The 24,257-nt window shown below is 50.0% G+C and overlaps 2 protein-coding genes across 2 annotated transcripts; both read left to right on the top strand.

The window, feature by feature from the left end:
• Positions 1-370: 370 nt before the first annotated feature.
• Positions 371-3,153, top strand: LOC126571788 (uncharacterized). Its single transcript, XM_050230593.1, has 3 exons — positions 371-799; positions 871-1,127; positions 1,219-3,153. Exons 1-3 carry the CDS (start codon positions 394-396, stop codon positions 3,073-3,075), a joined length of 2,520 nt encoding a protein of 839 aa, XP_050086550.1. The 5' UTR covers positions 371-393; the 3' UTR covers positions 3,076-3,153.
• An 8,639-nt stretch (positions 3,154-11,792) lies between these two features.
• On the top strand, positions 11,793-23,799 carry LOC126571940 (putative RNA exonuclease pqe-1). The gene is made up of 3 exons (XM_050230859.1): positions 11,793-11,868; positions 12,843-13,308; positions 20,999-23,799. The coding sequence occupies exons 2-3, from the start codon at positions 13,291-13,293 to the stop codon at positions 22,913-22,915; spliced, it is 1,935 nt and encodes a 644-aa protein (XP_050086816.1). The 5' UTR covers positions 11,793-11,868; positions 12,843-13,290; the 3' UTR covers positions 22,916-23,799.
• Positions 23,800-24,257: the final 458 nt, after the last annotated feature.

The raw sequence follows: 24,257 nt of genomic DNA, 5'->3' as shown, positions 1-24,257 counted from the left end.
CCCCACTCACGCGTGTGCTATTGAGCGACTGAAACAATCACCTTTTCGCTGGTTAACGTGCTTTTTGAACTAATGAATCCTTCCCCAACACATTGCTTAATGTTTCTGCCTCTTTCAATGAAGCATTGTTGGTGAAAAATGTACAATTGAGCGATTTGTTCGGTCACTCAGTAGCTCACCGTGAGTGGGGTGGCCCACTTCAGTCTTTTACCACTTTCGCGTAAACGGCGCGCGTGTTCATCCCCGGACATGTTGAGGCAATTTATCGCGAAGCGTGGATCGTGGACCGTATTCAGGCTCGGTAGCCACGTGCTGCTGGTTACTGGTTTTCGCAAAACAATTTCAACGGTTGTTGTGCACCGCAAAAAAAAACAAAAAAAAAACGCTACAGCAATGTCGACTGGAGCGCGACTGGAAGCCGCGGCCCGTAAAATTCCCGTCCCCAGCAACTATCGGTACGCGGCGAAAATCCTCCGCCAGGTGACGGAGGAAAAGCAAAGCGTCAAGGCGCTGCTGCGGCGCGATGCAAAGCATTTCCGTGCCGGGCGTACCATCATGGATCGGTTGCTGGTCAATCTGCCGCAGATCAATGCCATCGTCGCCCACCTCGACCTGACGGCCCGGGAGCCGCAGCTGAATCCGTGGATGGCACGGGCGCTCATCTCCGAGCTGCTGTACGGTCGTGGTGAGCTGGTCGGCGCTTCGTTGCCGGTGGAGTGTGTACGCCGGTACGAAGCCGACATACGGAAGGCTTATGAGGCGACGAAGGCAGACATTCCGGCGGTCCGGAAGTTTGCGGGTAAGTGGAAGGCAGGCACATTTGTGCATTTGTCCCCATAATTGGTCATTTTCGGTCGCATGCCTTTCCAGAGCCACGCTTCGTGAGGGTGAATACGGACGTACTGAACCTGGAGGGTGCCAAGCGGCTAATGCAGGAAGAGGGCTGGATACTGATAGACGAGCAGTTGCCGGACTATCGAGCGTTTTTGCATCGCATCCAATCGCTTACCGACAGCGAGTACCTGGTGGACTTCCATTTCCCCGATCTGCTGGTGTTCCCGCACTGCTCCAAGGCATACTGGGCTCGGGCTGAGCATCTGTTTTCGAAATTTTTCTTACAAAACAAGGTAGTTTTAGTTATTGTGGCCCGCGTGCGCTTGATGCTAATGCACTCTTTTACCCTTTTTGTTCTTCTTCTTCTTGTTCTTCTTTCTCGAGGCTTGTCTGGTGCCGACGTACCTGCTGAAGCCACCGAAGAAATCGGTCGTACTGGACATGTGCGCGGCACCCGGCATGAAAACCACCCATCTGGCCAACCTGATGAAAAACAAGGGCCGCATCTATGCCGTCGAGCGGAATGCTGAGCGGTACCGGTCGTTGTGCCAGTATGCGGCACCGTTCGGCGTGATCAAAACCATCCACGCCGACTGCCTGGACCTTACCGACGCGCAGGTACCCGGTGTCGAGTACATTCTGCTGGATCCGAGCTGCTCCGGCTCGGGCATGCTGGATCGGCTGCGTCGGCCCGAGCAGGTCGACGAAGGGCGCCTGTACAAGCTGGCCGGGCTGCAGTACAAACTTCTGTCCCACGCGATGAATGCTTTCCCGCGGGTGCGTCGCATCGTTTACTCGACCTGCTCGGTCCACCCGGACGAGAACGAGAAGGTGGTAATGGGCGTGCTGCGCCACAACAGCCACTTCCGGCTGCTGGACGCGCGCACCGAGCTCGGTAAGGAGTGGTTAAACGTTGGCTCGCCCGACTATCCGGGTGTTGGCGAGCGGTGTCTGTACGCGCGTTCCGAGATCGATCTGACGATCGGTATGTTTGTGGCCGTGTTTGAGCGGTGCGAGGACGGTGAAGAGAATGAGCTCTACACGGCACACGAGCAGCAGAAGGAAAGCTACGCCAAGCTAGCGGCGATCGGTGGCGAAGTACGCAAGGGGAAGAAACAGCGCGGTGGCAACCACTGTAAAGCCTCCGTTGATGAACCAGTGGTACAGGAACGCGAACGAGGTTTTGGGCAATCCGCTGAGCGACAATACACAGGTACTGCAGAAGAGAGATCGATGGCTAATGAAATGACCGAACAGCCTTCTGTGACCAAGAAGAAATCCAAGCGTAAGGCTGATTCTCAACACAAGGACTCTGCTATTGATGAATCGATCGCTAACGGAGTGATCGAAGAGCCATCTGAGAGTGTTAGTAAGAAAAAATCAAAGCTTAAAGCTGATTCTCAACAAAAGGACTCTGCTAATGATGAATCGATCACTAACGGAGTGATCGAAGAGCCATCCGAGGGTGTTAGTAAGAAAAAATCAAAGCTTAAAGCTGATTCTCAACAAAAGGACTCTGCTAATGATGAATCAATCGCTAACGGAGTTATAGAAGAGCCATCTGAGAGTGTTAGTAAGAAAAAATCAAAGCTTAAAGCTGATTCTCAACAAAAGGACTCTGCTAATGATGAATCGATCACTAACGGAGTGATCGAAGAGCCATCTGAGAGTGTTAGTAAGAAAAAATCAAAGCGTAAAGCTGATTCTCAACAAAAGGACTCTGCTAATGATGAATCGATCGCTAACGGAGTTATAGAAGAGCCATCCGAGAGTGCTAGTAAGAAAAAATCAAAGCGTAAAGCTGATTCTCAACACAAGGACTCTGCTATTGATGAATCGATCGCTAACGGAGTGGTAGAAGAGCCATCCGAGGGTGTTAGTAAGAAAAAATCAAAGCGTAAGGCTGATTCTCAACACACGGACTCTGCTATTGATGAATCAATCGCTAACGGAGTGATAGAAGAGCCCTCCGAGAGTGTTAGTAAGAAAAAATCAAAGCGTAAAGCTGATTCTCAACAAAAGGACTCTGCTAATGATGAATCAATCGCTAACGGAGTGATAGAAGAGCCATCTGAGAGTGTTAGTAAGAAAAAATCAAAGCGTAAGGCTGGTTCACTACTGCAAGACGCGGAAAAGGCCACAGAGCACCAAGATGCAGAAGAAAAGAAAGGGAAAAGCAGCAAGAAGAAAGATCGCAAGAAGCAGAAAGAACTGCTTGCTACAGGGAATTGCGCAGAGTAAAGAGCATGCACACCAAGCATTACAATGCTATTATTTCATTACATATTCAGCTCATATAAATCAATTCATACAGTCACATTTAACGCGTGTACGTTGCGTTTAATCCGGCCTCAAAAAGGCACATTTTCCTTTAGCAGCTCATGCGTGCGACGTAAGGAAGCAGTGGAATGTGAAATAGAAATGTAAAGTGTTGTAAACAGTGCGTGAGTTAGGGGCCAGTGCGCATTCGACGACGCTGAATGCTGAAAGCTGAGAACTGTGGTAAACAGTGCGTGAGTTAGTGCGGCCAGTAGTGCGTTACGCGACGGTGAGTGCTGAGCGCTGAGGACTGAGTGTTCTCGCGAAGACGAGAAAAGGGGAGGCGCGCGACAATTAGGCTCATTCGGATAGCAACAGGGACTAAGTTGTGGTTCCTTTAGTTAGCTCCGCCACCCCAGGCAATAAAAAGAAAGCTATCGCTTCCGACAATTTCCCTGTTCCATTTCGAGACGTTAGCATCAATTCTAACATAAAGCATGGAATGTTAAATGAAAATGTTACAAAAGGATATCGCATTCTCCCATTCTAGCCCGTATTCCCTTTCGCTTTTCGTTATTTTATTCTTTCGTTGTATTAGTGGATAGTGGATTTATGCTAAGGCACCCGTTGAACGAAATCGAAATTAATTTAGATTTGTTTTGTTTTTTTTTTAATTTTCATCCCCACCCAACGGACACAGACGCGTCGTGCGTGCGGCTCGTCTTTCCTAAAAAAAAAAAAAAAAACAGACACCTGATAGATGATGCTGCCGCCTTACGTTGCCACCCATGCTGGCCGCACGCCTTTGACCAATCGGTACCAAAATTGGCGTGCGAGTTAGGAAATACTCGTTTTCTCGCCGGCCTCTCGCCGTTTTCAGTGAACATTGTTTTACATCACCGCGTGGCAAACGCTGCGCCACGCTGGTGCAAAAGGGAAAGGGCGGCCGCCCGGGTACCCCCGCTGCACCACCGAGCAGTATACTGCCTGGTCCCAGTGCGAGTCCTGGTGACCCTTACACTTCGCACTACAAATTCGCTCGAAACAAAAAAAAGGGTTTAAAACCGCGTGACATCATTCAATGACGTCACCATGCCACCGTTCTCGCTATCACGCTCGTTCCACATGTGCCCAATTGAAGTGAACTGCTCGTAATCAGCGGTTATCGCAACGAATGGGGCAGATGCTCTCTGCTGTCCGTTGTCCGGCTAATGGCGTCGAACTGCATGTGTTTCGAATGTTTCGGTTTTTTTTTTTTTTGTGGGGCGCCCGTGCCCGCGTTAGCGTATCGCGCGTAATCAAGCGCATGCGCGGGTGGATTATGCATTTATCATCACGATCGCGACTGAAAACCACCACCGCGAAACCAGCGCAACTGACCCAGATTACCAGGGAGGCCGTAACACATCCAGGCATCCACACGGCACTGTTGGCCCAGGGCAGGCGCACTTTTCTGATGCACTTTCTGGTGCACCGACCGGACTTTGGTTTGCCGTCTTAAAATTGTCAAGCGACGGGCGATGGGACGGACGGTTGGGTGTTAGGGCGGGGAAAGGAGAAAGTTTCACAAACAAAAACAAAAAAAAAACCCCCTTAGGATCTAGATTGGCCGCTCGCACGTGATACGCTGCGCCATCCGGCTCTGCGCGCGCGCGCGCACGTTCGATGCATAAAAATCGACGAGTCGAATAAAAAAGGCGCAAGACGAACGCACCCGGGACCCTGTTTTGGGGGGAGGGGGTGAAATCGGGCCGGCGGTGCGTTGGGCCGCATGCAAAACTTGGCCTCTCCGTCGCCGCCGCGCTTGCGCAAGTGGAGTAAGCGTGATCGTGTTTTAGGAACGGTGCGGCGTGCGTCCTTCCTGTGCGTTTCGTTGCGTGTGGCAGAACTTGCGGTCGCTTGCCCTGGTGACTGCCCCCGGGGGCCTGGGAAGCCAAACAAATCGGTACGCTATTCGATACGCTGGCTGGCTGGCTTGCTATTCGACCACAGCGTGCAGGGCTGTGCTATCTGCTGCACGGGTGGCCTTGGGCACCTCATACGTCCCCGCCCTTTATTCGGTCGTCAGGTGACAGGTTACGTGGATCGTGGATCGTGGAATTAAAAAAAAAAAAAACAAAAAAAGAATCGAAATCACATCGGCGACCGGCTGGGATCCAGTTACTTGTGCGCTCCGGGACCGGCACTAATATTTCGTAGCTAATTTTCCCCATGCTGGCCAAACCCCTTCAATCGGACAAAGTGATTTCGATTTTTCGATACCCGTCTCTCAATTCGCTTATCGTGGTCCCCCCCCCCCCCCCCTTTTGGGATGTCAAATTCGTTCACCGCACCGCATTGCGTGTGCCAGGTGTGAGTAATCCGTGCGCGCATACGCTGTTACTCAATGCGGTGGTTATCGGGCCACTCCAAACCGGGCGAGCTTGCCCGAGCAAGTCGGCCACCGGCGGGCGGGCGGTGATCCGACAACGTGCCCGAGTTACCTCGTTTGACCGCGCTACCGCGATTGCGCCACCCCTCTGTTTTGGGGGGGGGGGGCACAGATCCACAGATGCGAGTAGAATGAGCAACTACAACTCCTTAACAAACGGGGCCCCGCGGCCCCTTTCTCTCTCTCTCTGTCGCGCACGATAACGCGCCAACCGGCGCCGCGCGGTTTGTTGGCCACGATGCGATGCGTAAGTGCGTAAACGGTAACAAGCAGCAGGTTTTTGTTTTGCAGCATTTTGCTTTACATAATATCGATGGATGGCGTGACGGGTGTTCTGCTGCTGCTGCTGCTGCTGCTGCTGCTGACCATTTGCTTGCCTCATTACCCGTCGTCGGCCGCATTCCATACCAGATACCAGACATCTGGGCTGACGACATCGGGCCGACAACTGCCGTAAAAACAAAAACCCCGAGTGTCCTGGGCGCGTTTTCCCGGTCTGGCGTTCCGTGGCGCGAATGTCCTCGAAATCCTGTCCGCCAGCAACCCCTGTTCCCGGGCCGCGTTGTCCGTCGACGGTGGCCGTGGTGAAAGCAAGTCGCGTTCCGGTCCCGGTCCGGGCATGCTGGTTTGGATGGTGGTGTTGTGAGCTAATCGTGTGTCGCTTTTGAACCATTCCTCCGGTTTTGTTGGTTTGTTGTTATATATTTTTTTCTTTCTTTACTGGTGAGGTGGTGGGTGTTGTTGGGTGCGTCTTCACGCCCTGCGCTCGTGTTACCCGTTACCAACAGTGGTAGACATGCGTACGGTCGCAGGTAGTTTTTTCGCAGTTTTTTTTTGCTCGTTTCTCTCATTTAATTGTTGGCGAAAATTAATTGATGTGTTACCCTGTCCTTTAATAAAAGGCTTTAATCCCCAATTGATGAAGGAAAATTATCTTCCAGAGTCTCCTTTGACATCCCGGAGAGCATTTGAGTTGAAACTAATAAAAGTGGAAAGCTGTACGTGATGAGAAAGTTACATTCGACACCAACTTAAACAACCAACAAAGCTTAACCACCCTTTTTGGATCTTTTCCGTAGGAAATTATGGCTAGATTTCTTGAAGGTATCGATAATTGCAACAACAGAGCGATTAGAAAATGCCGTTTATCAAAGCTAGCTTGATTTTTGGTCGTTTTTCATTTATGTGTCAGTTACCCTGGGCGAACTATTTTTATAAATAATGATTAAAAGCCATGGTGTTACCAAAACTTTCAAACCATAACATTGAATGCTGATCCTTGCAACACTATTGTGTAAAATTTTGGCACCAATCCAAGCAAAGCTGACCGTGATACAGATTTTTGAAAAGTGGCGCGCCTGATGCATTTACAGACACGCATTTCGAAATTGCATGCCAGGGGCGTAAGATTTTAAAATATTTGCTCCAAAATGCGACCAAATTTTCTTCAAACGTTGTAGTTTATTATGGCATTTACAAAAATACATATGGGTTGATACTTTTTTCAAAACAAATCATCAAACATGAGCCGGTTTCTCGGTACAAATCAAAAGACTTCAACGACCGGGTTCGTTGACGAATCTGTCACCGTTTTCAAAGTCGGTACCCATCGTAGCATAAAAACTACTGAGTCGATTGATTTGAAACTTTGAACACATAATCTTGAAACTATTTGCCAGGTAGCCCCGTTGAGATTTTATGAAAATTGTTGATACTTTTTTTGTAACAAATCGCCAAAAATCGTGTTTTTAAGCAAAATCGCGAAAAGCATCACTTTATCAACTTCAAAAATTGGATGCCATGGACGGAGTTTTTATTGAATCTTCCCCAAAATCGAACCAAATATTCTTCAAAAGTTGCAGTTTAATATGCCATCCAGTTGAAAGAATAAAACTGAATGGTTACGTCACAAAAAAACCGGTCAAAAATGATCCTTTGATACCGTAAAATATTGAACCCGTTCGTAATCGATTCCCGGCTATACTCTTTAGTCTCCAGGTGCGGCCATACGAATGTCGACCACCGTCAGGCCTTCCTCGTTAGCGCGGTGCGCGCGCCGAGCGCAGGAGAAAGAGAAGAAACCGGAACAAATGTGGGCAGCGGTGCGTGCCTGCGAGTCGCGCCCCGTGCGCAATCACGTCGCCAACGGATCGGTCACAGCGGGCGACCAGGACGAACAGGTGGCCGTGCCTTTGCGACATGCCTTTGGGTGATGACAGGGCTGCTCCTCCTCCGACTCCGTCGACGGATTTCCCTTTCGGATGTCGCGAGCCAGCGAGCAAACGAAAACGAAACCACGGGGGGGGGGGGGAACTCTCGTTGGATGACCGAATGATGGTTTATGTTCCAAAAAAAAAACACGCGCGCGCGCACGCGCTATCCAATCGCCTGGCTTAATATATACTAACCGACACTTTCCTTCCGAACCAGGGGGAGAGAGGGGGGAAGGAAAGACTGGCGATGCTCGCTTGAAAACCCATTCGTTCCAGGCTGATGCGCCGACTAAAAGATCACACATTAATGACGGTGAGAGTGACGACGACGACGACGACGACGACGACGACGACGACGATGCTCGCCGCCCAAAACGGTTTGAAATCCTCGAAAATATCTTTATAGTCCCTCGCTCCATTCCACCACCTGTCGTGTGTGCGGTGTCCGTGAAAGGAAAAGCGGCCTGAAACAATGAAAGGGAAATTGCGGCCCGGGCGAAAGCGTGGGCGCGCGCGCGCTCCCGCCAGAGAGAGAGAGAGAAAAAGAAGAAAAAGTAAATGGAGCTCTCCCCAATGCGAGGATACGATTCTAGGATGCCAGATCGCAGCTCGGTGGAAATTTCTAACGCACGCAAGCGCAAATTCTTTAGCAAAACAAAGCTAAAGTCGTGTCGGTTTGGTGAATGCGTGGCGGTTCCGGGTCGCCGTGGCTGGCGTGGATCGGCGACCGCTACTCGTCGTTCGCCAATTGGTGACTCCTATCGAACCATGAAAATCACCGTTCACTACAGCGGGGTGACGGGGTGCACGAGCTCGCCACGTTGGCCTTTTTTTTGGGGGGGGGTTTTGTTTTTTTTTTTTTTTAATTTTGTTCTTGTTTTGCTTCTCCGGCAGCGGCAGAAGAGGTTGGAAGAAGGAAATTGACCGGCTCATCGTAATTAAATGGTAAACCCTCTCCTCCCCCCCCCCCACCGCCCCTTCCTTCCACTTCCTGTTGCATTGCGTGGCAGGCGAGAGAGAGAGAGAGAGGAAGAAGTGAAGCGATCACAGCAGCCAGTGCTGAGCAGCTTGACCTTGGCAGCAGGCTAGCGCCAGCAGGAGGCGAATGGCAAGATCGTTCCCAGCCCCCGGGGGGCCCGGGCTGGCGGTCACGTTGTCCGTCGAACACGCGGGCCATCTCCTGTCCGGCTGTCGCCGTTCGGATGTTAAGCTTTTTATTTATTTATACGTCCAGCAACCAGGTAGCTAATGCTGCAGCTCAGCAGCATCTGCGCCCGAATCTGCGTGCTATCAAAAGATACAATCACGGTCTCCTCCTCCTCCCCCCCCCGGGGTCAGTAGGGGAGGGGCGAGCCACCGGAAAGTTAGCGGCCCCGGAGCACTGTTACGACATCCACCATCGCTACCAGGTGTACAACCTTAAAATGGCTGCTTTTTTGTCAATAAAAACACCGTTTTTTTTTTAAAGTAGAAAACCAGAAACTAAATCATTCAAAGTGTTTTCCCGTGCTAGCTATACAGTTTTGCCTTTCTTTTGGCCAAATTGGGGGGATACCACGCCGAAAGAATTCTTCATTTAGTAAGGCTAACCTCCCATAAAATCATTTTCCGACCATTTTACAAGAAGCCGGAACGACTTTCTATTTTGCCTAACAAACAAGAATTCGCATGTGTTTTGGCGTCGCTCCATTCATTCAATTAATATGGCACCCATTTTCCAGCTGTTTCAACCTTTCCGTGACTCTTAAGCGTCTGTAAAGGCTGCTTAAGTAATTCCTATCTACTGGGCAGGTATTTTTTAAACGATTACGTCTGATTCTTATAGAAAAGAACCTTGAGATTCATGATCCTTAATTTATTTTGGGTCGATTTTCACGCTTCTTGCGCTTTGAACCGATTTAATCAATCTTTGCAAATGATTTCCGCTACCAAATTGTCACCAGAGGCCTCCTCACAAGCAATTAATGTGATTGGATCGACTATTTTTCCAAATTAAAGGACAAAGTTGGAGCTTCCCGCATTATGCTGCTTCTTCTGCCACAAAACTAGTCATGATTACGCATCGAAAAGAAAATATATGTTGTTGTGTGGTATCACTTATGCTGTGGACTGATTTATGTAAACAGGTATTGAATAAACACACAAAAAAAAAAACAGTGTGTCATGTCGATGAAACCTCATTTTGGTTTGTCTACAAACAAACAGCCAGGTTTTAGGTTCTACTCCTGCAAACGCACCGATTCTTAACGCTCTTGTGGATCGCGGATCATCGTTCCGAGCACTCCGTAGCCGGTCGGCGACTGATGGCAGGGATTGAAATGTCACTGCCGAGGTCAGCAACAGCGGTGCTACGGGTCACAGTCGGTAGTGTGCCTCTGGTGTGGCGATAATGTTCCCGGTACAACATGGATGCGCTGCTGGGATTCTGTGGGAGACACACAGGGAAGCGAGCCAGCACTGGACCATGGCGCTCACTTCACCACTACTACCACCAACTAGCACACTTGATCGATCGATCCTTTTATTTCTGGCCCTCTCTCTCTCTCTCTCTCTCTCTCGCTCTCGTAGTTGCGTTTTTTGTACGCTGCTCGCGGCAGAGGTCATGGTGTCGGGAACACAAACACAGACGACGACCACGACGGACCCGCGATCGATCGTTCGCGATCAGGGGAGCAGTGTGTAATGTGGGTGTTGCCGGCCAGACTAAAACTCCCGTCGTCCCGTTTCTATCCCGTTCAAAAGCGACGAGCGATATACAGGGCGAGGCAAAAAAAATGCTGCAGAACACAATTAAAAACGCGATATCTTTTTCATTTTTATCTTTAATATTTTTATTGAATATTTTTATATTCAAAAATATGTTATTTTTTAGGTGTAAGCTTGCTCTTTAAAATGCCACAAACGGAAAAGTCCCGCGCTTTTTATGTCCACAGATATTGACAGCCAAAGAGACATCGAAATGAAGTGTGGAACGTTCCTTTTTTCGCCAATCTCACGTCTCGCTGTTGCTTTACAGAGTCCTGTTGCAATCTCCGGGGCTTTCACATGAATTGTTTGCATTTCTAGGACTACAAGCAACCCTTTAATAGCTGTGGCACATGAATTTGTTGATTTATCTCGGATTCACCGATCAAAAGGTATGCGAGGAATGCGAGAAATTGCGTATTATCGCATCTCAAACCCGGTTATCAAACCCGGTTTATGTGTCCTGGTGGCCAACCGAGGGTATAAATCATCAGCTGAACTCTCTGGCAACTAAATCCCATCGCTTTTGTTTTCGTTTACAAACCACAGGATAACGAACGTGTTTCTCATCGAAGCAAAAACCAAGGTTCGAAATTTCATTTATGGCGCTTTTTTTTTTAATTGTGTTCTGCAGCTTTTCTTTTGCCTCCCCCTGTAGTGTCCGGCACCAAGGCATCAGACGCTCCTGCTCCTTCGCGATCGGCAACCCTTTTACCCCCCCCCCCCCCCCCCCCCGTCGCGGTGACTTTTGTGTGCCCGTTGGTTGAATCATTTTCCTTCTTTTTTTGCTTTCTTTCGTCTACCGCCTTTCTCGCGCTCTCTCTCTCTCTCTCTCTCTCTCTCTCTCTCTCTCTCTCTACCCCTTTTCTGTCTCTATTGCGGGCCAGCGATGATTAGAGCGCGGGTCCGTGGGCCGCAGCAACATCCGTGCCTGCCGTTGACGCTTTCGCTCTACAACTAAACCACCCCATCTCCCCCCCCCACTCCCTTCACACCGCCTTCTCTAAAACTCGATCCCTCGAATCCGTTCCAACCACCTCCTAAAACCCTCCCCAGTTACTTCTTCCATCGTCGCTTCCCACCCCGCGGGTGTTCGCTGCATTCGCCGTTCCGTGCTCGATCTTCGGTGCGGTGTGGTGGGGAGGGCGCTTCGCTCTCGCTTGCCCAGCGAGCGAACACGACTGGGGGGGGGGGGGGGGGGGGGAGCGGAGGAAAAGAGGGAGGAGGAGGGGTGGGGGGGGGCGCGCGCTACGATCGGGTCGTGGGAATGTTATAAAACACAGTGCAGATCGTCGCAGGCGATACATTTTGCAAAGAACCGTTCCCCAGTGCACAGCAGCAGCAGCAGCAGCAAGTCGCGAGTCCCTGGCCACCAAGACAGTTTCGGTGGGTGGCGCAGCCGGAACGCAATCCTAGATTTACCACTTCTTCCCAGGGACTTTATCCCCCTTTTTTTGCGTTTTTTCCATTCTTTGCGACTCGCGGATCGCTCTCGACTCGATTCAATCCCTTATTCAGGGAGCCTGGCGTACTCGTGTGTGTGTGTGTTTGTGCATGTGTATATGTGTGTGCCTGTGCAGTGGGTGGACCAGTGCTGGTCGGTGTCGGTTGGGAGGGTGGCGGTCGAGAGGATTTGTTTTCGTTTTTTTTTTGTCTTTTGGATACTTTCCTGGAGGCAACTTGGGGAACTTGGGGGCAGCTGCGACCATCACCACCACCACCACCACCACCAACAACAACATCGAAAAACATTTAGAACTGTGCATGTGTGTGTTTAGACCTTTTTGGGACCCCAAACCGGGGCGGTGGGGGGAGACAAAGATGAAGTGGATTCACAGCAACAGCAAACAGCGCAGGGGAAAGTGATCGCATCTCTACACGCCCGCTAGCATCCCGAAACGGCTCCCATAAACACTCGACCATATCAAACATCTCCTTCAACCCTTTTTTGAGTGTTTTTTTTTTGTTGCGTGGAGGGAAGCGAACTGAAGCGGTGAACGGTGGAGGTGAGAGAGAATGGTGGCCAACCCCGAGAATCCCCCCGGGGGAGCAGCGTAGGAGCGAAGGGGGCGCGAAAGTAAAAGTCGTCCGCGAACTAGTCGCGCGCGCGCGCGCGGAGGAGGGGGGGGGGGTCGTATGGGTCCCTCACCACTGAAGGGAGGTCCTCCTTGCCACTCCCTTGCCACTGCAAACCGTCACCACACATACATAGACGGTCGCCGCAGCTGACTAACTATAAAATAACTCTTTTTTTTGTCTCTCTCTCTCTCTCTCTCTCTCTCTCTCTCTTTCTTTCTATCTGTTTTTTTTTTTGGTTTTTTCTTGATTTTTTTTTTGTATCTGACCCTTTTTTCCACCAGCGAACTTTTCTTGTGGTGACTTGCGCGGAGCGACAACAACAAGCGACGAACCCGACTCACCCCCGCATCGGTGTGGGTGTGCTAGTGCGTGCGTGCGTGCGTGCGTGCGTGTGACTGTTTTGTGTAGTTGGCCGTTCGGTGGCCAAAAAGCAAAAAAACAAAAAACAAAAAAAACACTCCGCCAAGTGGATCGATTCCGCCGATTTCGTCGCGGATCAACGCGCGACTGGTTGTGTGATTCGGTGCGTGTCTGTGGGCGTGTTCCCGGGAGAACCACACCCGGGAAGGGGCCTCGATCAATTCCGGCCGGTAAACACAAAGCTGCCCCCCGGGGGTGCGGTGCGGTGCGGTGAGCGAGCCAGCCAGCCAGAGTCAATCAACCTCTTCACTCATCCGACGAAGCAAAACAAAAAAAAAACAAAAAACAAAACACGACGCAGCAGCCAGAATGCGTTTGCAACAAACGGTAAGTGTGTTCCCGGTTCGGTGTCCTTTTGTGGGTCCTTTTTCGATTCGCCCCCTTCCCCCACCGCCGATAGTACCGATTGCATTACGCAACCACGCAGTGGGGTCTCGATCGGGCCATAATTCGGGGTATCATAACACCCACGGCACCTGCAAGTGGCCACTTCAGCATACTTCAACATTTTGGGTATGCCCGCAGCAATCCCCCCTTGTTTTACTTTTTTTTTTTGTTGACCATCGTGGATTGGGCCCCCCCGCCCGGCATCAATCTTGTTGATTTTTGGCAGATGTTTGAAGTTGAAATAGTGATGCTTTTTCTTCATTTTGCCTGAAAACACGATTTTTGGCGATTTGTTACAAAAAAAGTATCAACAATTTTCATGAAATCTCGATGAGACTACCTTGCAAATAGTTTCAAGATTATGTGTTCAAAGTTTCAAATCAATCGGACGAGTAGTTTCTATGCTACGATGGGTAGAACGACTTTGAAAACGGTGACAGATTCGTCAACGAACCCGGTCGTTGAAGTCTTTTGATTTGTACCGAGAAACGGCTCATGTTTGATGATTTGTTTTGGAAAAAGTATCAACCCATATGTATTTTTGTAAATGCCATAACAATCTACAACTTTTGAAGAATATTTGGACGTATTTTGGGGAAGATTTGTGCAATACTTCATCCATGGCATCCAATTTAGGAATGCGCGTCTGCAAATGCATTAGGCGCGCCACTTTTAAAAAATCAGTATCTTGGTCATTTTCACTTCGATTGATGCCAAAATTTTACACAATATCCTTGTAAAGATCAGCATTAAGGGAACAATGTTAAAAATATGTGTCACCAAACAAAATTAAACACCGAAGCCCCCTTTTAAAAGCAATTTGGTCTCTTTCTCTCGAGAGAGAGACAGACAAGACAGTGTTGCAAGTGGGCATGTCACCACCACCACCACCACCATCGGGGAACTTGCACGTCATGTTTCGCTTCCCCTCTACCGCTGCCACCCCCGTGGGTGGCAGCAATGTGGAAGCAATTAACGCAACATAATCGAGCGAGCGAGCGAGGGCGCGCGTGTCACCCGAAAAAGGTCCAAACGGTCTCATGTCGTCATGGTCGTGGCTGGCTGGTAGGGTCGGTCGAGCTGCTTCCCTTCACCACGCGATCGCGATCGCGCTCGACGCACAACGTCATCACCCGATACCAAAAAGCCGCAGCGAGTCTGCGGTCTGAGACGGCGCACGGCCTGTGCAGGGCCGCGGGAACTGCTTATGCTGGCCAACCAACCAACACACTCATAACCCGCGTGTGTACAGGGGGTGGCAACATGGAAGTGATGCCACGCTGACGCTGGTGGCCGTTTTAGTCAAGTTTTTCTTTATTTAGATTTAAACATCTAAACATTAAAGCGACGTGCATGAGTTACGAAACTATAACATTATTTGTGACGCCATAAAGTCTGGTGGTTGTGTTTCTGTTTGCGAAAAACAATGCGATAGCAAACTAGTGAGAGAACAAGTTTATAAGTTGGCATTTTCAACAGAACATCAGTTTTTCTGTCGGACGAGAAATGGTTTTCTCGGAAGCCAATGCTTCTGAACGAAACGATGAAACTGTGACGGATGTTGTGTATTTTTTTCCAACAGAATTCAGCACCAGCGCGTAAGCGCATTGCAGGCATGAGGTTTTATAATCTCATCGTAGTCGAACCTCCATTGTTTCCTAATTTAAAAACAAAGAGAATTCTACGCATGAGGGGAAAAAAACATTTCTTCAGATACCTTTTAAAAACAAAAGGCAACCGGTAAAGATTTGGGGAAATTAATTAAATCGAACAATACAAAAATTCGCAACGAATGAAAGATTCCAGGTTCCATTTTCTGACTAGCAATGAGTGAGTGTCTCACTGTATGTTGCGCGCGTTCGGTGGTGCACGATCGTGCCGTTTTGTTGTTGTTGCTGCTGCTGCTGCTGCTGCTGTTGTTCTTGGTGTGCGCTTATGCGATGCTCATCTTCTCCTCCCCAAACACTCTAGCGACTCTTCGTGTGCCCTGGCAAATGGCATTGCAATGCACATCGCTCTGCTACTGTTGTTAGTGGTTGTTGTGTTTACATTCCACGTGTTTTCCACACGGTGTGGACGATCGTGGCATGTCGCCCTTTACGCCACGTCGTCGTCCAACGCCAACTCCCACGACTCACATCGCTCTCGGTCGCTTTTGCTTCGCCGATTTCTCCAAAATACAAAAAACACACCAAAAAGAAAAAAAAAAACAAAACTTCCCAGCGTTGTACCACGCGGTACGCGGTTCGCACGGTCCCGTGAAGTTGGGGGAGTGGTGGGGGGGGGGGGGGGGGAGGTCTGGGAATGGCCGATGGACCCCGGGGAACTGGGTCAAGGTGCGTTTGCCACCGCCACCGTTTTTCTTCTTTCTTTTTTTCCGGACGAACGACGAATTTCCGGAGGATGCGCGTTCCCGGAGTTTCGGCCGCACGGCAACCGGAAGTGATGAGCCCTTCGGTCTTTGGGTGGGGGGGGGGGGGGCGATCGATCGATTGATCAGTCGCTGGGGTCTCTCTGTCTCTCCCTCCCATGTTAAGGTTCCCACCGGCCAACCAATCGGGTCGATCTCCGTACATTGCCTGATGATGATGATGATGATGATGCCCCGCGGTTGTTGTTGTTGTTGCGGGCACGGTGCTACCACCGCACTTGCCATCCAGCTGGCCACCTATGCTCCTTTGTCTCGGTTCACGAGCTGACGATGAGCAACGGATCAGTAGTGAAGAAAAAGATGAAGAGAGGGAGAGAGAGCGAGAGAATGGGAAAAGATATGTATTATGTAACCTTCCTGGCTGGTGCAGTGCGTTCCTCTCCTCATGCCTTATTTTTTTTTTTTGGGTCATCCCTCATATTCCTCCCCAAATAACCCCATCTCTCTCTCTCTTTCTCTCTCTCTCTCTCTCTCTTTCTCTCTGTTTTTCTATCGTCTGGAGTGTGTTTATATGTGTGTGCTTAAAATCGTATACCGACCATGATTTTCATGTTTTTCTCTCTGCACTTTTGTGTGTGCCTGACTGCTGTGACTGGACACCCCCCCTCCTCCTCCTCCCCCCCGGGGTGACTAAACTGGTACTGTGTGGACCGGCCGGATCGATCGAACGATCGATCGAACGATCGCTCGCGGTCCAAACTCGAAAGATCCAGATATAAAGGGAGGAAGTTGCTGGGACGATGGTTACGGCATTACGGGAATGACCGCGGGCAAAACCACCGACCCACCCACCCACCCACTCGACCATCGGTAGCGTCGAGCTGGCTGGCGGTTTCTACGCATTCACATTCGCTTTCATTCGCACGCGTTTGCCACACACTCGCGCGCACCGCAAACGTCCATACACTTTCGGTTATTTGCTTACCTAAACAAGGATCATTTTTTGACGATTTTTTTTAGAAGAAACCATTCAATGTTATTTTTCCAAATGAATGACATATTAAAGTACAACTGTAGAAGAATATTGGGTTCAATTTTGGGGAAGATTTGTATAAAAATCCATCCATGGCAACAAATTGAAGCACTCGTGTCTACGACAAGATACTTTCTTCCGGTGCCCATCGTAGCTGCGTGATGGATCATCAGAAAAGCACAAATCGGTACTCGTTAGAAAGATTATAAGTTTATCCAGGTAGCGCCGTCGAGTTTTTGTTGAATTTCTCATTTTTCGATTTTGGGCAGGTTTTTGAAGTTGACCAAGTGATGCTTTTTCTTCACTTTGCTCCAAAACACGATTTTTGGCGATACTTAAAACACTCAACGCCGTACCCGTATAGAACGCCGTACCCGTATATAGTACGCCGTTAACCATTAAAAAGTGTGCAGTTTGTTGTCACTTCTCTTTTCTTCGCTATTTTTTCATCGCAAATGCAACGTCATCATCATTTGAAGTGTGGGTAGATGAGCGCCAAGCGGTGTTACGTCTCGTGCTGTGACCATCCTTTTTTCTCTCTCGCGTGCTCCCTTCCCACCCACCCTTTTGTTTCTCTTTCATTCTCCTTCCCTTCGCTTCCCCGCCAATTTCTTCACCCTGCGCGTATTCTCACGCAAACTGTCACGCACTGCTACACCATGGCCGCCGACACCGAAAAATGCCGACAATATAATGACAGTCGGACAGTGATTTCGCACCACCACTGCCACCGCCCGTTGCATTGCTAAAGCACACACGCATCTGCAGGCGCCCCGGCGAGGTTGGCCTTGGGTCGGCGGTCCCTACTTGGTGGGAGATGACGGCGAGGGACTGCGCGAAGGGGAGATGCAATTTTGTGTGACCGGTGCCGGAGTGAGATTTTTCGCGCGCGCGCGCGCACCTCCAGCCACCAGCACTCTCTTTCTCGGGGTTTTGGATAATCGTTCCATGCCCACCATCATGGTCAGTAGCAGCAGTGCGCTGGTGGTCCAAACTTGGGTGCAACGCCATTTTGGGCCGCGGACAACCATTGCAGCATTGTTGGCTAATCGCCGGGTCCGCGGGACCGCAAACGGATTGACAAACATTTCCATTGAGCACCGGGGGTGGAGAGTAATAAACGCAGGGGGGGGGGGGCATTTTGGGACCGTGACCGTGAGAAGACGGTGGACGCCAGAAGGAACACAATGGTGCCGCCGCCATGGGATAGTGCAGACGGACGTGACGGCGTTCTCACGCCAGCTCCCAGATCCGTTCCGAGACGACTCATCAGACAGGTTCGGCTGCGGCTGCGGCTGCGGCCCCTGACCTGCGCTTGGGTGGTGAAGGGCTGTGGGAAAGGCGTCAGGAGGTCAACCTTGCCCCCGCCTTCCCGCTCCTGGTGTGGCCGGCCGCAGCGCCAGCATCCGATCGAAACGAAATCAGATCAAAATGTCAAGGTAATGGTAGCCCCAAGTGCCGGCCGAAACGGTGCCTTCTCTTTCAAGTGACAGTGGGAAGAAGAATGGCGCTCCGGGGCATCTGACCACTGTAGGCGACCGCATCCTGCGAGCTGACCAGTCACCAGTCCAGGGCCGGCCCAGTGCAGGCCTTGGGGGGGGGGGGCGCTGATGTCACTTCCGTTCGGGGTTGTGTGTTGGGGAACAGGGAGAGGAAGTACCGCTACGGCAGAGAGGAACTTGCCGGTGGTCCATGTACTTGCTATTCGAGGCGATTAAATATCTTTTGAAGTTTATTTAGGAATGCTGCTTTTTCCCTGCTGTCAAGCCGGATACGATTCGGGGTTCAAATATGACCCTTTCTCTCTTTTGTGAAAAACAAACAAAAACAGCTTGTCAACATTACAAAAACGGTTAATTTTTGATATTCTTTTTGGTGAAGAAACCTTTCAACCTTTCAACAACAACGGTTTATTTGTTTTCTAAATGTTATATTTAGCTACAACTTTTCACGAATGTTCGGTTGCATTTTGAGCAAATATGTTTTAAAACTATATCCATGGCTTTATATTTTGGGAGCCACGGTCTTCGAAAAGGTACTTTCTTCCGGTGCCCATCATAGCTGCGTGATGGGTGATCAGAAAAGCACAAATCGATACTCGTTTGAAAGGTTATAAGTTTATCTAGGTAGCGCCGTCGAGTTTTTGTTTAAATTCTTATTTGTCGATTTGTGGCAGATTTTTGAAGTTTAAATAGTGATGCTTTTTGTCATTTTGCCTTAAAACACGACTTTTGGCGATTTGTTTAAAAAAAAGTATCAACAATTTTCACAAAATCTCGACGAGACTACCTTGCAAATAGTTTAAAGATTATGTGTTCGAAATTTCAAATCGATCGGTACAGTAGTTTTTATGCTACTGGGCAACGACTACGAAAACGGTGTCAGATTTGTCAAACCGGGTTCGTCGCTTGAAGTCTCTAGATTTGTACCAAAAAACGGCTCATGTTTGATGATTTGTCTCTGAAAAAGTATCGACCTATATAAATTTCGGTAAATGCCATAACAATCTACAACTTTTGAAGAATATTTGGTACAATTTTGGGGAAGATTTGTGCAATACTTCATCCATGGCATCCAATTTAGGAATGCGCGCCTGCAAATGCATGAGGTGCGCAACTTTTCAAAAATCAGTATCATGGTCAGTTTCGCTTCGATTGACCCAAAAATTGCACATAAAATTCTTGAAAGTATTCATGGAAAAATGTCAAATATAAAAAGGGTTAAAAAATAGGCTAATTACCTTAGCCCCCCACGTTAATAGAAATTACAAACTTTGCCTCCTTTGGTGCCAAATTCAAAACAAAACTAGACCACCCTTCTCTCGCTGGCCTTCACCGGTCGAGCTCGAGTGCGCTACGGCAACTGTGAACACGGTGTCGTCTTGCCGTGCTCGTCTCGAATTTCCAAAACAGGTGTCCATAACCCGTGCTCACCCGGATTCCAGACCACTCTGCATGCTAGTGCTATTGTTAAATTGATTCCATTAATGGTGAATGCCACCCCCGGTGGGGGGGGCTCCAGGTGCTCGAGCGTGGCGTGAGCAAAGCCCTTTGCACTTTACGCGCTTTACGTGCTGCTAGGCTATGGCTTACTACTGCCTGCCTGGTGGTGCACTGGCTTCGGTGACGTTGTTGCAACAACTCGCTACAATGCCAGACAGCAGAGACTGTTGTGTGGACACTTGCCAGGTGTATGCGTATGAAGCCGTTGTTTTAATTCGAAAGAGAAAAATAAAAACGTTTTTTGTGGGAAGACGGATAAACGTTTATTCTCCAAAGTAACGGCCATTCGTTAGCTACACAATTCAACTACATATCTTTATTCAATCTTTTTATTCAAAAGACTCGTTAGAAATTGATTAATTGTTGCTTGTAACGATCGCAAGTAACCCTTTCTGGCCAATAAGGCCTGCAATTTGATGTCTTCAAACAGTTTCGCTGGTTGGTGGTTCTCACATCAATATCACTACTTTTAAAATGTTTAAACCACACTTTGCACTGTGTTTCAGTAAGAGCATACCCACCGCTAACCTTCAATAAAAAGTTTGATGCGATTCGGCCGCCGATTTTTGGAGACAAAGGCAAAAAACGAACGATACCAGGAAAGGGGTACCAGGAAAAAGATACCGGGTGCGCCTATCAGGCGGTACCCTATTTTAAACGTTGAATAACTCTGTCATTTTTCAACCGATTTTGACAAACGCGACAGTTTCTGAAACTTCAGTCTAGGCCATTTTAGTAATGGATCACTTTACGTTAAAAGTGTGGACTGAAATTGTCACACTTTTGCATTGAAAATAATCGGTCCATAGTGGAAACTGCGATGGTGCCTTTGCCGCATTATGACGACGCTGGCCTTTTTTTCTGTGGTTCTATTTGAAAGATAAGGTTTATGCCAACAAACCGAAGCCTGTGAAACAACTTCGAGCAAATATTGGAGCTGAAATTGCCACAATAACTCCCTGAATGCCCGAAAAAAAGTGCCGCTTTTTTTTGTATGCGCGAATGAAGGCGATCTATTTGATCGAATACCATATTTTGAGTATGGCATTAATAAATGGCATAGAATCACCTAAATAAAACCTGAAAAATGGCAGAGTTATTCAACGTTTAAAATAAGGTACCGCCCGATGGCGCACCCAGTATTTGGCTATCATTTATCATCATCATATCATTTACAATTGTCATTAATCTCCTCTTCCTGTCTCTCTCTCTCTCTCTGTCTAGTGGTTAATGGTGGCGGTGGTCTGTGGTGTGCTGCTGGCAGGATACGGTGCCGACGCCCAGACGCGACGCCTCCGTGTACGGCCGCGTGTCCTGGTCGCTCCATCGAGCGCCGAGTACAGTGACAGCGCGGAGGAAGCAGCAGACGATAGCCGACCGCAGGCGCAGGGTGCCATCCCGCAGTACTACCGGGCGCAGGACCGTATCGGTGACAGCAACGCTGGTGGTGGTGGTGTTGGTGGACAGCGTCTGGTGCTGGTTGCGGCCGGTGACGATGACGAGTACAACCAGTACGGCAGTGTGCAGGGAGGTGGGCGGGCACGTGCCGAACAGCAGTACCAGCGGCCAGCGGCCAAAAGTACCTCGGCACCGACGGCACCGGCTGCCCGCTCGAAGGCGGCCCAAAGTAACGAGTCGCGGGCACCGCCGGTCCAGACGATCCGCAACTACAGCAAGGTGAACGATGATGGTTCGTTCACGTTCGGGTACGAGGCGGCCGACGGTTCGTTCAAGGAGGAGACGCGCGGTACCGACTGTGTGGTGCGGGGCAAGTACGGTTACATCGATCCGGACGGTAACAAGCGGGAGTTTACGTACGTGTCGGGCAATCCGTGCGACCCGAACAACCCGGACGGTAGCGAGGAGGAGGAAGCGGGTGGGGCCGAGCGGGACGGGGACGGTGAGTCGGGTGAGAATGTGCCGCAGAACTATCCGCAGCGTCGCCCAGTACCGCCGCCGCCGCCGCCGCCGGTGGCCGCCCGTCCCACGGTCCGACCGGTCACGGCACCAACGGTCCCGGCGCCCCGTCCCACGACCACCGTCTTCCAGAGCGACTACTCGGACCGGAACCGGGCTGAGGAGCAGGAGGTACAGATTGGCCAGCGGGGTAACGGGGGCCGCCCAGCCGCTCGCCCCTTCGGTGGGGTCCAGCAGCAGCCACAGCCAACTCTGGCCACGGTGACGCAACGGCCACGGCCGGTCCAGCTTGTCCCGACCACACCGAGCAGCGTGTCGCCCACCTACCACAGTCCGTCCCCGCCACCCCAGACCGTCGTACCGGTCAACATTACACCGAAACCGGTCTACCGGGTGTCCCCGCAGCCAACGCAACCGACACTCGCACCCACCACCTACCGGCCGGCCGGTGGGCCGGCGATCGGTGAGTTTGTCGGCTCGACGGTGAGCACGCGCGGCCCCTCGAACATCGACTTCGAGGCCGAGTTCAAGCGCTTCCAGCAGGACAACAAGGTACCGGTCGCAGGGCCAGGGTCACCGAGCAGCACCAGCAAACCATCACCCGCCCCGTTCGGTAAGGCACCGGGCCCGGCGACGGTCGTCGGGGTTGCCAACGGGAACCCCATCTACCAGTCGCAGCTCATCTTCGATCCGGCCTCCGGGCAGTACGATACCGCGCTGTACCAACAGTTGCCCCAGAGTGAGGGTGATTTCCAGCTGAATCACCGCATCCAACCGTACGTTGCCGCTGGACCGCCCCATCCCGCCGCCGGCCATCTTGTGTCGCTCGAGCAGCTGCAGCAACAGTCGCCACTGTACCGTACGGCCGGCCCAACCGCTAGCCAACCGCGGCCCCAACAGCAACAGGTCCAGATCCCGCAGCAGCTCTACCAGAAGCAGCAGAACGAGCTGCAGTTCATCAACAGCCAGCAGCTGTTTGCCCAGCAGCTCGAGCTACAGCAGAGTCAGCTGCGGGCGGATCGGCTCGAGGCGGCGAAGAAGGTGAACGGACCGCCGGTACCGCTCCATCGCTTCCAGCCGCAACCGCAGCCGCAGCCGCAACCGCAGCAGCAGCAGCAGCAGCAGCAGCAGCAGCAGTACTACTTTATTCAGCCGCAGGGACCACCGCACGGTGGTGGTGGTCAAATCGATGCGTTCCTGCGTGGCCACAACATTGACTACTAGGCGGCGCTTGCTTTCCTTTCCTTTTCCTTTCCTTTCCTTTTCTTTTCTGCCCGTTACGTGGCTACTTTGTTCTTCCTCCGTTCTCTTTAGTATTTGTATCCTTTTTTGTTTTTGTTTTAATTTTGTTTCCTTCGTTCCACTGCTCCACTGCCACTAAACGGTGGTGTTGATTTTTTTTTTCCACAACTTTCTTCTACCATTTCGTTTTTTCTGTGCACTACCCAGCGCGCGCCCTAACTCTCTACTGCCTTTCAGTTCTGTTCTCTTCCTTTCCTCCGTACTGCTTGTTTTTTCTTCTTCTTCTTCTTCTTCTTCTTCTCGCTCTCCATATTTAAGACTTATGACTAATTTAATAGTTTTGTACAACGAACCCGTACATAATACTCCTACTACATCATCCCTTGCTGCATCGGTTTTTTCTTTCTTCTTCTTCGGTCCGCCGAAAGAATGCACAAACAGGGAGGCGCATTCTCGTTAAACACTTCAAAGAACACCCTGTTCCCCCTTCGAGGGTTGCGCACAGTCTGTGCAATTGTGCGGATTGTGTTGCGCGTGCGCGTTGTATTTGTTGAGGGTGTTATTTTTTTTTTTGTTTCCATTTGTTGTATAAAACACAATACGGACGTGGACAAACGATTGCTGCTTAAACGAATGACGAAAGGACAGGACCCAGGTGCCCCGAGTGTCCGCAGGCTTCCGGTTAGGATTGTGGTTGCGATTAAAAGCACTACACAGTGTTTTCCTTCGAATGTATTTTATGAAAATGGTATCTAATTAATAAATAAAAAAAACACAAACAACAATACGAAAGGAATCAGGATATATAGACAGGGAGAAGAGAGAGAGAGAGAGAGAGAGAGAGAGAGAGAGAGAGAGAGAGAGAGACGGATATGGAAAGTAAAAACATGAGAAGAAAACCATTTTGATTTTCTGCTGTGCTGAGACACTACTCTTAATAACCAATTTGTACATAACGTTAGGCCGCAGTTCAGCGCATTACGAGACTCGTTAATTCACGTTATCCTTCCACCACTGCTCTCCCTCTCCTCCCACATGTACTTTACCTAGACGTGAGCACTCCGGCACGCTCTAGCATCTTTGTCTGACAAATTAAAATACGAACAAAAATGTGCAACAATGTGACCACGCGCTGATTCCGGGACGAAGGGCAGCAAACAGGACAAACAGAAGAGAAAAAAAACAAAGAGACGGAAGCGACGGAACAACAAAACAATGAGTGTGTGGTGTTAAGGCAAATCAAGATTAAACTTAAACAGAAGAAGTAATGCAAGTATAGCGTGTAATAAAGAAAATCGTTCGAAACAAAACCAAACCGCCCTTG

This window comes from Anopheles aquasalis, chromosome X, assembly GCF_943734665.1.
Source record: "Anopheles aquasalis chromosome X, idAnoAquaMG_Q_19, whole genome shotgun sequence".
Taxonomy (NCBI): domain Eukaryota; kingdom Metazoa; phylum Arthropoda; class Insecta; order Diptera; family Culicidae; genus Anopheles; species Anopheles aquasalis.
The sequence above is the reverse complement of the archived record's forward strand: the minus strand, read 5'-3'. Positions and strand labels throughout refer to the sequence as shown.

Excerpts from the sequence above, each read along its gene's own strand:
- LOC126571788 (XM_050230593.1), top strand. The coding sequence starts at position 394 with ATGTCGACTGGAGCGCGACTGGAAGCCGCGGCCCGTAAAATTCCCGTC. Across the intron at positions 800-870 it reads GGCGGTCCGGAAGTTTGCGG|AGCCACGCTTCGTGAGGGTG; the intron begins GTAAGTGGAAGG and ends ATGCCTTTCCAG. Across the intron at positions 1,128-1,218 it reads AATTTTTCTTACAAAACAAG|GCTTGTCTGGTGCCGACGTA; the intron begins GTAGTTTTAGTT and ends TTCTTTCTCGAG.